Consider the following 12,164-nt stretch of genomic DNA (forward strand, 5'->3'; position numbering starts at 1 on the left):
TCTCAATGACCCATATTTTTCGTTTCGTACATCGCGCTTTCGCGATACTTTTACGTACGCCGCCGCGACGATATCGTTTAACCTCCTATATTATAAAACACGTTTATTGACTAAATATCGCTCGACGATAACGATGCCAACGAGGTCGTCTCTTTGTTATATCGCACGACAATCCATATCGCTTCGTGGATTTCTTTAAAAATATGCATATATTTAGAAATTATCATCCTACCCAAGAGTTCGTTTACGAATAAGGAGAGTATATGTATTTGCCGAACGGCTCGGAATCGCCGTATTCAAACGCCATAGCGCCCCAATCGTATTTTCAAATTACAAACTTTTTTCCTCCTCCTTCTCCTATACCAATCGACATAGGGAAGAAACATATTTCGTTTGCCCTTATTAAATCGTACGATTCTTGCACAAAGGATACGCGTTAATAATACGCGTAATACTACGAGAGAATACGCGTAGCAGGGTGAAAGCGTGGAAAAAAGAAAGAAAGAAAGAAAGAAAGAAAGAAAGAAAGAAAGAAAGAAAGAAAAAAAAAAAAACGAGAGAAAAAAGGATTCGGTCGATATCGCGTATTACAAAATATAAAACGCACGTTCGAGACGTCGATGCCCAAATACGGTGAGGTATATAATCGACGGAGCATAACTTCGAGTTGAGTCTCCGTACGTACGCACGCACGCATGTAAGTAACTACGGCAGGCAGATTGTGAAATTTTCTCACCTGATTTTCGAAACGACTTCTTTTCGACTTTTCGACGATCCCCGATATTACGATCTCCAAAATCCTCTTGAATTTTCACTTTCGCGGGACAAAGCGATCCTCGAATGAACACTTTCGAATAGTCCTCGAATATCGATGACGAACCGAGCGTAAAAAATGCTTTAACGCGGTTGCAACAGATATCGCCATTTTACAGGTACGTCGTAGACGGCTCTCGCGATCGTTGCGTCATCTATCAAGGGACGCCAAACTTTATGAACCATAAGATGGTACACTTAACCATTTAAGAATGAAAAAACGTTTCGTCGAGAACGTTTGTTCGTAATTTACGTTGTCGTAATTACGACAGATAGAAAAGAATCAATAATTTCTCACGGGAAAACGTCAACTTTGCTCCTATTCGATATTTGCTTATATTCGATTCGATTCGATTCGATTCGATGTGGCACGACGCGATACGATTCAACGTCGGAAGGACATTTTCTTTTTCTTAAGCTCAGAGGATAAAATCAAGGGATTACTTTGATCGGTATATCAAAGTAAAAGTTAAAATATTTGAACAAAGTCGAGAAATAATTTTAGTTGAAAATGGATAAACGGACGTTACCCGTGCTAGTTAGCTCGATCTATCATATCGTAACTCCATCTATCGGAACTATCCAACTATCGGAACGAGATGGCGTTGACTTCGTTCATCGTGTTCCGCGCGCTTTCATTATAGCCGGTGCCTTAGCACTTTCCTGTCGTTTACTTTCTCTTAATCTCGTTAAAGATATCATTAAAAGTTGCAAAGATGGGCGTGACGGTGTAAGTTTATCGCATTCCACGAATATTATTTGCACCTTGTGTCCTTCATTATTCCATATGTTTCCTTGTAACGTTCGTCGCCTTGTGTTTTACGTTAAGTTTCTTCTTTCTTAGAGGTTAGGTCGCCATAATATGTTTACGAAAATCGATTTTTCTAGAATTTTATTGTAACTCGAGCTTAACGAGTCGCTACAATAATTTTCTATCCTATATAAATATTACGGCGTTCGTTTACGGTAACAAACTTTTCGCTTGCGTTCTCAGACTGCAGCAGTTTCCAATGACGGAAAATAGAACAGGCCCGCAGACGATAGAGTTTCTGACGAAAAGGATAGTTGCTCTTGGAGCCGTACAATCTGGACAATTTCTCGTCGATTGTGAAACTTACATGTCGGTTCCGCAATTGGGTAAGTCTTTTACATTATATTACAAATTTCCGAATTCAACCGATCGCCCGCCTAATATGCCGGACAATGTGGTACAAATTTTAGCGTCCAGATGTCGGCGCGTTTCGTATATAATATTAACATTTTCGAAGCGACAAAAGGACAAGTGATGATCACATAAATGACATCGTCGACAAAATTCTTTATTAATGTGATTATTAATGAGACGTTCTATTCGAGTGCAACGAGTCAACGCCATCATTTCTATAATTATCTACAACTCCGTAAAAGAAAAAAGTCGTAAAGTTGGTATATGTGGCGATAGAATTTCAGATAATAATATTTTTGTATATATTTATATTGTACAACCTGTGTATACTCGGCGTCCTCGTCACGTTAAAAACTTACGAATACAAAGTCCGAAATATTTCTGACAAGGCACTTTCATCGTCACCTTGTCTAATCGAAGTATGAATGTACAAAATATGTCCATTAGGATTGGATATTTTCAGGTAATGAGCGAACGAAATTCCGAACAATACTCGCTATTATCTACGAGTGTTAAAACGGGGAAATTAATAAGGAATGAATTGGAAAATCCGTTATTCCGTTACGTTAAACTGTCGTCATTTGTCAAGGTTAAAGAAAAAGAAGATAATATCCGTGTTATTTTTGTTTCTTCTTATTTTGGCATTTATAATATGTGTATATGATTTCTCTATAGAAATACGTAATATCTTGGTTCCGCTTGGTTAGCGATCGTATATCCAGCTTTATCATTCATTAACGAAATTAATGATCTTTTAGAGAAAACTTTCTAACTAAATTCTCGCTTAAGTACATTATTTTATACCTAACATAGATAAACGCATATCTTTTACCGTAACGATTTTAGAAGGGTCTCCGACGTTCGCCAAGATCGACTATTATTTTTCTTTTATCTATTATTTCTCTTCTCCCTCTTCTTTTCCGTTTCAAGATACGATTTAACAAATCCAATTCTCATTTCTAGTAATATCATCGATGCCATCGTTCCTTGTTCTTTCTTAAACTCCAACGAGATTCTAATAAGATTCGAAACAGAAAAAAGTATTTCCAAAAGTATGTACAAAACGAAAGAAAAAAGGCATCGATCGAAGAAAATATCAGCCACGCGTTGGAGACACCTTCTAATTCGATGATCGGAGTTAAAGCTCGCTTATACTTTGAATGCTCGCACACAGTCTTATTTCCATCGAAATGTGTGTGTGTGTGTGTGTGTGTGTGTGTGTATGCATATATATATACATATGTGCATATATATATATATATATATATATATATATATATATATATACGCACACATGTTGCAATCTTTCACTGTGATATATTCCTGTGTTTTCTTTTATCCCTTTTTCGTAGATTAAACGTTTACTCTATCGAGGTACAAACAAACTACACCTAGGCGTCATTACAAAAATATTAAATCTAGCAAGCGAAGCTACCCTTTTTAGAAGTAGGATTTTATATATTTTTTTTCTTTTCTTTTTCATCGTTTTGGAAAATACCTTGTCGGACATTTTTTTTTCTTTCTTTCTTTCTTTTCTTTTTGTTTTTTCTGCTGTAGTTTTTTTTCTTTTTTTTCTTGTCTCTGACACATCTCATAGATGCACAAATTTATATATTTATATGTATATGTATATGTATATGTATATAATCACGTATATATGTGTTTAGACGGCCAGCGCTCTTTCTCTATATAATGTTTATTGTCGATTATTTCTCTTTGTTATCTTATTGTCACCGAGTTACTTTTGGAGTCGCTCTTTATCTCTTTCGAACTGATCTCTTCGTAAAGACGTTTCGAGTTTTAGAATACGCTTGAGTAACGCGCGATCGTTTGTATAGCTTGTTTCTTCTATCCGATAAGCTAATCTTCGTCGGCACCTATTTCGATTATTCGATGGCGTGCATTTTCAAGCGAGTTTCATTACTAGAAAGTGACTTGTAAATAACGTCGTTAACTTTACGGCGCGTACACATAATGTAGCCCGTGTATGTATATACGTATGTATCTCTATGTATAATACATAAATGGATGCGTACAAAGGGGCGCGAAACTTGTTACGACGCCTATAATATCCCCGACTAATTTACATTCTCTATGTGTGCGGTAATACGACGCTTTGTTTCCGAATCAAACTCTATCGTACCGCCAGGTATTACAATAAACCTTCAATTCACAAAAGTGCACAGTGCAGATATTTTTTATGTATAATTATATATGTACGCACGTGTATATACTCTCTCTCTCTCTCTCTCTGTGGTGTGTGTGTATTTATTTCTTTTTTTATTCCTTTATCAGGCTCGACATTGACTACGGGAAAGAAGTAATACTCTCGCTTTAAATTACGCAATAGTCCCTCCGAAATGTCCGCAAATCGTGCCTTTGACACGAATAAGAATTATTATTGGTACGGCGCAAAGAATGCTAAAGAACGGGATGGTCGAAAATTCGTATGTACACAATCTGTATATATAGAACTCTAAAGTCGATTATCTTAAGCTACGCGTGCACTCGTTTAACGAGCATTGCACTGCGCTATATCTTAATCATAATAGAAATTTTATTCGATACTACGTCCAAGCCCTTCAGCATTGTAGGATATTTAATGTAGTTTTATATTATCATCTTTTGTCTTTTTCTTACCCTTAAGTAAACACAGTGACTTAACACCCTGCAAATTTTACTCGACGAGATATGTTTGCTCGGAGAGATCGTTATTTTTTTTTTTTTTTTTTTTTTTTTATACAGATATACATGCGTCAATCTTTTCGAATCGATTATTCCCTTCGTATTCCACTCGATCGAGAGAGAGAGAGAGAGAGAGAGAGAGAGAGAGAGAGAGAAAGTCTCTCTTGATCGAGGGCAATTTCTTTCGATAAGTTAGCGATATGTTTTTGCTTCGAGTTATTCACTGTGCCCGTATCGGTCAGACGACGCGCCCGATAGATTTCAAAATCGTTTTTGCAATTGGTCGGACGCGCAACCCTCTATAGATATCAAATCGTTCAAAATTTCAAATCGATTCGAGTTTTATCTACAAAAGCACCGTTAGTATATATCATTTCCGATAAGTATTTTTATTAATTAGTTTATAAGTACGCGATATCGTAATACGCGCTTCACAGACTTCCATTTCGTTAGAATATTGGATATGGCAAGGATATGACTTATATACTTGGATGTGTGTGTGTGTATGTGTGTAGATATAAATGATTACGGAAGTATAAGAAGTTTTACTCGACGACCGCAAGGAGAAGGACAACGCGATATATTCTATCGTATCCGACGAGTGAGTAAGGAAGCATCGAAATCCTTCTTTTTTTTTTTCTTTATATTATCATTGTATCTCTTCTCTGTCGTAGAACAATGAAATATTTTTCCTTGTTTCGAAGACTAGGCCTTTGATCACGATTGCCGACTCCTCTTTGCGTAGCGCAACGTCGGTCGTATATTGTTTTTCTTTTTTTTTTTTTTTTTTTTTTTTTTTTTTTTTCATTTGTGTTCTTTTTTCTACAGACTATATAAAAATATCAAATACAGATATCATTCTCTTTCTAACCTTCTTCTCGCAGTTAATCTCTCGGAAGGTTTTGTTCACATTGCACAACAATCTTTAGTTCCGAGTTGACAAAATCTTATAAAAATATTATATCGTTAAATGGCAGCTAAACGTAGGTAGACTTTTAGAAGAAAGTAAACATTAGGCTTATCGACTCTTTCTCTCTCTCTCTCTCTCCGTCGATGGAAATTACAGTTGAAGGATAAGTCGTATATATCCTATATAGGTACGTACTTGCATACGCACTAGTTTAGAAAATTTGATTATTCGAGTCCTAAACCTAGAGATCAAACGAATTTGGCAACGATCGATATAATGCGTGTATGCGTATGTGTATATGCGTATTTATATATTGTCGATAAATTTTGTTTACTTCTTGCTCCCACCCTCGTGCGAATACACGTATGTACATGAGTGGGCTGATATCGCATATATATTATATACAATACTCCGTTATGCGATATAGATGTAAGAAAGATAACAAGTATACAGACAAGTATGCATCTATCTACAGATATTGTCGCAATTAAGTCATTGACTCGTAAAACGAGTCGCGAGGATAAGATCCGAGCATTCTCTTTTTCATCGGTAATAACGCGTGCCTTTTTGCACCTTATAGTTAATTAACATGTATTTTCTCTAATAAAGCCAGGCAACGCGATTACGTTCGTTTCTATTAAGCTAATACTCTCTTGTAAAAATTGATTGTAAATAGAAAGATTCTTATAATTGGGCAGAAATCGTCCGATCGTATTGAAACGAAAATACGAAATTTATACGAGTCCTAATTATTATCGATTTAATATCGTCTATCCTTTTTTCTTTTTCTCTTTTATTCCATCGATAGATTCGGTCTAGGAAGAATCTGTTCGCGCGATTCGTCAAATTTATTTCCTAAGAATATTTCCATTTTTAAATTATCTCTATCCTTTATATACATTATTCGCGCGTGTGTTAAGATATACGCACGTGGTAGGTAGACGAGATTTTTAAGTATTGTCGTCTTAGCGTAATATTGTCGCGTTTTTCGAGAAAGGCACGATGCATGGAAGTTCTGCCTTTTGTTCTACCGCAAATCTCTTTTTAGGTGTGTGTGTGTGTGTGTGTGTGTGTGTGTGTGTGTGTGTGTGTGTGCACGCATATGTATGCATGAAAAAAGAAAAGAAGAAGAAAGTGAAACCGCGAGCTTTAAGAAAATCACTATTAAACGAGGAAAAAAGAGGATGAAGATGTGATAGATAGTAATTATCGCTAAGCGTTTTCTCGCGAATCTTTCGTAACGGTATCGTAAGTAACTTATATGAGCCAACGTTGCAGAGGAAACGTCTAACGAATGAAAATAAGAGATATTTTCGATGCTTCTCGTTCGCATTTGATATGATCACAAATAACATGTTTTGTAATAAATAAAAGCTACGGTATCCTTTCCAAAGGTTCTACACTCTCTCTCATAGTGCACCTGTCCCGGCTCGTAACGGCCTCCCCGAGGATATCTTTCCATTCTCGCCAAGTTTCTACAAAATTTCAAATAGTCGTCGTCCTCGTGCGAAGGATCGTCCACCGGGAGGTCTCGTACCCTTCTACGATGACGATAAACGTCGGCCGGTCTGTCATCCCTCGAACGCGTTCTCGTTTTTGGTAAGGAGGACACGCTTGAATTTCCTATTCTCTCCTCGATCTCGAAATCCGTTAAATCCTGAAGACTCTTCGGGTATCCGCGTAGTTCCTCCAGGGAGTTATAAGGCTGATCCTTGAAATTAATGGTCCTGCTACGTCTAGTCGGAAGGGTCGAACAGTATGGTCGTTTCCTCTCGGCTCTCCGGTAACCGATGCCATTTCTCAGGATCGGCTTAGCACCGTTTACATTTCTCAATGGGCCTTGGTCCTTCCATGGGCCGTAGGACCGATCATCATCGCGATAGTAGTTACTTCTATTGGCTCTACGAGCCAATTGCATCTCGGTGGTGGAACGTACGCGTTCGTTCGTTCGATTTGATTCTCTCGAAATGAACGTCTCCCTGCGACGATCTTTATTAGCAACGCAAGTTATTCCGTCGTAACATCGATCCTGCTCGAGAATTTTCGTTTTACCATAAATTCCATTCTTGTGTGTTCCCCCGTTGATTTTGTTCGAGGATAGAACGTTGTCGTTCGGGTAACGAGTTGTTTCGTAGGGGCTTAATCTTTGAACGGGCGATCCGAGAAATCCACGGGATTGCATGAAATTCTCCACGTTTTTACCTATCCTATTGGTTTTCTCGGCGAAAATGCCACAATACTCGGACAAGGAACGATGACTACCTCTGGATATACCACGAACAGAGTTATTAGTCGTCGATGGTCCTGCCGATGATGATAGAGTAGCTTGTTGTTCGGCACTGTATATCTCCCGAGGATCGTGCTCGTTCGGATAAGCACCGCTCGGTAAAGGCTTGTTCGCCTTTTCGAGATTCGACAGACCTCCCGTCAAGGAGGCCTTATACTACCGTGCCTGTGCGTAATCCGGATTCATCTCGTCCAATTGTTTGCCCTTCGTTTCTGGGACGCAATAAACGACGAAACAAAGTCCGCAGACGGCCATTGCCGCGTAAAACCAAAAGGCTCCGTGTAATCCGAGAACCTAAGAACAACCGGACAACGGAAAAAAACATATGAACTTACTTACTATTCGGACTTACTAAAAGAAGAAATGCGTTTTTATATATTTTCTGAAGGAAAGGGAATAAGTGAAAGAAATGACAAATCGACTCACTTGCTGAAAATCCATAAAGAGTTTGATGCCGCAGAAGGCGCAAAAGTAGCTGAAGCTGGTACTGATGCTGGACCCGATACCGCGATACTCGAGCGGGAAAAGTTCGCCAATCAATAGCCAGGAAATTGGCGATATGCCCAGGGCTAGGGCGGTCGTGAAGACCAGTACACAGAGCAACGGTATCCAGTCGTGTTCGCCGGTAGGCACCGGGGAATCGGAATAGCCCAGATTTTGGGTTTGGGACACGTAATAGGCGTAACTACCAAAACCGGCCAACGCTAACGACATGAGAACGGTACTGGCAATCAGGAGCGGTAATCTGCCGACTATGTCGATTAGGAAACCCGACAACAAGGATGCCAATAATTGGACGAATCCAATCGCTATTGTTGCTCCGTGAGGATTCATTCCGCCCAATGTCTGACGGAATATGATGACGGCGTAATAATTGAACGCATTCGCTCCGGAAAATCTTTGAAAGAACATCAGTCCGCAAGTTATGGCGATCGGCTTGTAAAGTCGTGGCGTCAGCATGCTGCTCTTCAGTCCGTACTGCTTCGCCCTGGACGCCAGTATGTTAGTCTTGATCACCTGCGAAACCGCGTTGTCAGATCATCGAAAACGTTGAAAGAATGTTACTTTTTTTTTTTTTTTTTCTTTTTCTTTTTTTTCCCCTCCCCCATGTACGACCCTCGTCCTAAGGCAGCGTATTATTATTGTTTCGTAAAGCGTACGAGCGAAATCGATCATTTTTTCGTGATAAAAAAGTCAGTAGAAAAAAAAATGTTAGTTGAAAAGGCACCTGTAGCTCGTGTCTTATGTCAACTTGTTCGCCTCGTAACCACTGCAGGCTGCTCGCTGCCTCCTCGTCCTTTCCATTTAAAACGAGATACGACGGTGTTTCGGGTATAAAGAGCGTTCCCAAAAAGAGCATCGACGGTGCGACGGCCACCAAGAGTGCGCTCTGTCGCCAATTCAAATACGTTCCGGCTATGTAAGAGAGCAAGACGCCGACGTGACCCAGCACCTTTAACATCGCCGACAGGCATCCTCTGATGCCTGGCATCGAGATTTCCGAAATGTATACCTATAAAAAACGAACAAACGGGAACGTCAGTTTTATTCTTTTCTTTTTCTTCCTTCTATCGTACCACCTTCCAACTTTGACCGTAACGTTTTCGTTTAATTGAGATTGATAAGAAATGATCGAATTGTATTTTAACGTAATTCAATGGACATTCGGAAAATCCTCGGATTTTGTTTAGATCACTTACTTGGGCGACCATCGTAATAACGGAACAAAAGAGTCCACCGAGGAAACTCGTACAATAGACGACTTCTACGCAGGGTGCAACGCCCGTAAGTATCCATGCGGCAGCCAAGGGTAAGGACGTGACACGTAGGGCTACGCGTCGGCCTCTCCTCATTATCCAATTACCGATCATGGCGCCGCACCAAGCGCCCAACATCGACAAGGACGCGACCCATGAAGCCTCCTGCGTCGTCACCGAGAAAACCGTCCTGCGGAATGTCGAAAAAAATATTAGTAAAATATAAGGTGGTGCTCGTTTTTAATATCGATTTATCGCCTGTCGCTCATTCGTTCCATCCTTTTCTTCTTTTTTTCTTCTCGCCGTAAAAGCCTTTCGAAACGAGCATCGCAGATCTGTCCGATTTCGTTACGCAAAGTTCGCTCGAATACACGAATGAAACTCGATAAGAGGTTCCCATTTCCGATGGGAAAATAGAGAAATTTGCTGATTCCGAGGATCGAATCGAGGGCGGCTACGCATTCGTGTACGCTTAGGACACGAATGCGCCATTAAGTGCACAAGTGACAGCGCCAGTCAAATTGATATTTATGCCAATAACACACGGCGAATGCCGGTCCATCGTATACGTTTAGCGTATATATGCGACATGCGTATGTATGTAACGCGATTATATTATCTGCCTTTCGCTTATGATCTTTCGCTTATAATTTTCCTAGACAATCAGATAAAAGGGATTGTCGATCAAAATGACTCGGTCCAAAGGAAAGTTCAAATCTTTAGCGTTTCATTTGCAAATATCAAAGTATATAGTAAAAGTAGGACGAAGCTCCTTCTCTATGGACGACGTCCGTCCATAGAGATCGTCGATCTTTCGTAATACGTTCACGGAAAATCTTCCAAGGTAAATAGAATTGAATATGACGAATCTCATTTGCAGTCGTACCGTGTTCTAATCGTTTCAGGATCGAATGAATGGGAAAGAGAGTTGGACTTTGGAAGATGAAAAAAAAAAAAAAAAAAAGGAAAAGCGAAAGAAAAGCTTGTCTTCTTTCTCCTCTCGGAGAAAAATATATGGCGTACGTGATAACGTATTACTAGCTGCGATAAGATCTTTATTGCGATATAATCGACTTTCTAAAACGCTCCTCTTTCGAATTGTTGAGCGTAGAGGAGGGTGGAGTCGAGAACGGGCAACCGAGTACGATAAATAATAGCGTTGCAGATGCGACGGGAAAGGATGTGTCGGGTCTCATGCTCTTTGAATCTGTGTCGCATTTTTGCATGATAATAATGCTCCTTACTCGAATGAGCTATTCCGTAGTACTCTGGTTGCGGCATTCCAACTCGCTCCAAGAAGCGGCAGGTGGATGGATAATTCCGATTGGACCGACGATTGAAACGACGTCTTTCGAAAGACACGACGTTAATGAATCTTTAAATTACAACTCGCGACTCACCACGTATCGTTGTTGGACGATTGATAGAGTGGAGGCGGTTGTTTGTCCAGGATAGAATCCAATGCAGGCGAGGTGTAGCCTTTCGCCAAGCCAGACGACAACGTTCCCATGGAAAGCGCCAGGGTCGCCAAAACCTTCCAGACAGAAAATTACGTAGCTATTAATAGTCGAGGAAAAGTATATAAATAGTCTGGAGGTACGATCGCTTCGCGTACGATCGATTCGACGTTTTCTTCCGAATGGAAATTCGATCGTTATCGTTACGCACGTACGTATTGTTACGGGACGACACGACGGCGACGTATGTAACTTTAGGACGCGCCTCTCTCTGCTATTCTCCTCCTCCTTTTAACTCGATTCGCTGCTATCTTCGGTGGATTCGCATTAATCAGGACCGTGGTGGTAACAATGGGTGCAGAGTCATTCTTCGACTACGGACGATTACACGACGATGAATATATTTGCTATATTCTTACTTAGTAATCTTCTCCTTCGTTCGATCCGTATAATAAAGCAATGTCATCGAAAGAGGAGTATCACTTTTTTCTTGTCATTCGAAAGGTTCGAGTCGTATATACCAATGTACGGGACGACAGATATACGAGATAGTTTTAATGAAGCAACCAACGTACTTTTCCCAACGACAAATACAAATAAAAAAAATATATAGAAATATCGCTGATTACTTTGTCTCTTTATCTTTTCGTCGAAAAGTACGCGTCGAAGGTTGTAGGCGCGTGTAGTTGTTCTGGCGAAACAATGGCCAGTGAAAATTCGTCCATCGATGCTCGACGTCGATGGAATACACGTAGGAACCTAATGTGACCATTTCCACGGATAGGTATATGTATGTATATCGGATAGCTATGCATATGAACGGATACCATCGTTTATGGTGCCGGTATAATACCATAGTGAATTTCTATTGCTGGAAGTTGCAACCGGCGGACAAATTTCTAGCCGCAAATTGAAGCTCCCGAGCCCTCGCGAGGAATACTAAACACATTTCGTGTGGACCGCCTGCTTGTGTGCAGAATTACAGTAGACACGAGCAGTATGTGCAACGACCCTTTCGACGCGTATGCGAGATAAACGTGATAGCCGCGGGTATATATGTATATATATATATATATATATATATATATAT

The 12,164-nt window shown here is 39.9% G+C and overlaps 3 protein-coding genes across 10 annotated transcripts in view; 1 reads left to right on the forward strand and 2 right to left on the reverse strand.

Moving 5' to 3' along the window:
- LOC118442780 (uncharacterized) overlaps window positions 1–933 on the reverse strand; it is a 46,662-nt gene extending 45,729 nt beyond the window's left edge. Inside the window, exon 1 of the mRNA XM_085663453.1 lies at window positions 737–933. The gene's annotated coding sequence lies outside the window, so the exon portion shown is untranslated. The remainder of the gene's footprint in view (window positions 1–736) is intronic.
- A 483-nt stretch (window positions 934–1,416) lies between these two features.
- LOC146872285 (mediator of RNA polymerase II transcription subunit 20-like) overlaps window positions 1,417–12,164 on the forward strand; it is a 63,394-nt gene continuing 52,646 nt past the window's right edge. Inside the window, exons 1-2 of one of the 3 annotated variants that reach the window (XM_085663513.1) lie at window positions 1,417–1,543; window positions 1,808–1,950. In XM_085663513.1, the coding sequence (XP_085519639.1) occupies window positions 1,530–1,543; window positions 1,808–1,950 (157 nt within the window). In that variant the 5' untranslated portion in view covers window positions 1,417–1,529. Of the gene's footprint in view, window positions 1,660–1,807; window positions 1,951–12,164 lie in introns of all 3 variants that reach the window. The other 2 variants (XR_014983501.1, XM_085663514.1) reach the window with 2 other exon arrangements.
- LOC118442793 (facilitated trehalose transporter Tret1) overlaps window positions 4,213–12,164 on the reverse strand; it is a 45,254-nt gene continuing 37,302 nt past the window's right edge. For all 6 annotated transcript variants that reach the window (XM_035868911.2, XM_035868913.2, XM_035868912.2 and 3 more), the window contains 5 exons: window positions 11,018–11,151; window positions 9,561–9,807; window positions 9,089–9,373; window positions 8,287–8,877; window positions 4,213–8,154 (listed from right to left, as the gene is read on the reverse strand). In XM_035868911.2, coding sequence (XP_035724804.1) covers window positions 8,017–8,154; window positions 8,287–8,877; window positions 9,089–9,373; window positions 9,561–9,807; window positions 11,018–11,151 — 1,395 coding nt within the window. In that variant the 3' untranslated portion in view covers window positions 4,213–8,016. The remainder of the gene's footprint in view (window positions 8,155–8,286; window positions 8,878–9,088; window positions 9,374–9,560; window positions 9,808–11,017; window positions 11,152–12,164) is intronic.

This window comes from Vespa mandarinia, chromosome 22 (genome assembly GCF_050613455.1).
Source record: "Vespa mandarinia isolate Hongniang chromosome 22, ASM5061345v1, whole genome shotgun sequence".
Lineage (NCBI taxonomy): Eukaryota > Metazoa > Arthropoda > Insecta > Hymenoptera > Vespidae > Vespa > Vespa mandarinia.